We start from the raw sequence: 1,067 nt of genomic DNA, 5'->3' as shown, positions 1-1,067 counted from the left end.
TATTTGCCATGACTTTTCCAGATTTTATTTATTTTCATGGCTTTTTATGGTTTTATTTTTTTCCATTCATTTTTTAGATTTTATTCAGTTTCACAAGTTTTTGAGATTGTATTATTCTCCCTGACTTTTCAAGATTTTATTCATTTTCATGGCTTTTTATGGTTTTATTTTTTTCCATGAATTTGAGATTTTATTATTTTCCATGATTTTTTTGAAATGTTATTCATTTTAATGAGTTTTTGAGATTTGATTAATTTCCATGACTTTTTAAGATTTTATTATTTTCCGTGACTTCTCGAGATTTGATTCATTTCATGAGTTTGAGATTTTATTAATTTCCGTGACTTTTCAAGACTTTATTAATTTTTGAGATTTTATTATTATCCATGACTTTTCAAGATTTTATTGATTTTCGAGATTTTATTAATTTCCATGACTTTTTGAAATGTAATTAATTTTAATGAGTTCAGATTTGATTATTTTCCATGGCTTTTTTTTCTTCTTTTAATTTTTCGCAAATAAATGTAAAATAAAACATAATATTTTAACATAATATTAACTCTGCTCTTTGAGACAAACCATTTTCTGGCAGTTAAGTGCCTCCATTTATCTATTTTTATTTGACTACTAAACTGCATTAAAGTTAACACGCAAACATTTTCTCTGTCCTCCACAGCAGACGACTCTCACGTATGCGACGCTGCGTCTTCCTCGCTGTCCTCCTCTTCCTCCTCTTCCTCCTCGTGTCGCATGCGCTGCGTCATCTGCCACCGCGGCTTCAACTCCCGCAGCAACCTGCGCTCGCACATGCGCATCCACACCCTGGACAAGCCCTTCGTGTGCCGCTTCTGCAGCCGCCGCTTCAGCCAGTCCTCCACGCTGCGCAACCACGTGCGTCTGCACACCGGCGAGCGCCCGTACAAGTGCACCGTCTGCCAGAGCGCCTACTCGCAGCTGGCCGGCCTGCGTGCGCATCAGAAGAGTGCGCGACACAGACCCGCAGGATCGAACCCGGAGCCTCGGCCCGCTCCGCACCCTGCACTGCTGCGCCACGTCCCCACCATGGT

The 1,067-nt window shown here is 39.9% G+C and overlaps 1 protein-coding gene across 1 annotated transcript in view; it reads left to right on the top strand.

Moving 5' to 3' along the window:
* Positions 1-681: 681 nt before the first annotated feature.
* Positions 682-1,067, top strand: part of LOC107558066 (PR domain zinc finger protein 12-like) — a 795-nt gene continuing 409 nt past the window's right edge. Inside the window, exon 1 of the mRNA XM_016241678.1 lies at positions 682-1,065. Coding sequence (XP_016097164.1) covers positions 751-1,065 — 315 coding nt within the window. The 5' untranslated portion in view covers positions 682-750. The remainder of the gene's footprint in view (positions 1,066-1,067) is intronic.

Source organism: Sinocyclocheilus grahami, unplaced genomic scaffold (genome assembly GCF_001515645.1).
Source record: "Sinocyclocheilus grahami isolate Dianchi unplaced genomic scaffold, SAMN03320097.WGS_v1.1 scaffold631.1, whole genome shotgun sequence".
Taxonomy (NCBI): Eukaryota; Metazoa; Chordata; class Actinopteri; order Cypriniformes; family Cyprinidae; genus Sinocyclocheilus; species Sinocyclocheilus grahami.
This window is presented reverse-complemented; position numbering and strand designations above follow the sequence as displayed.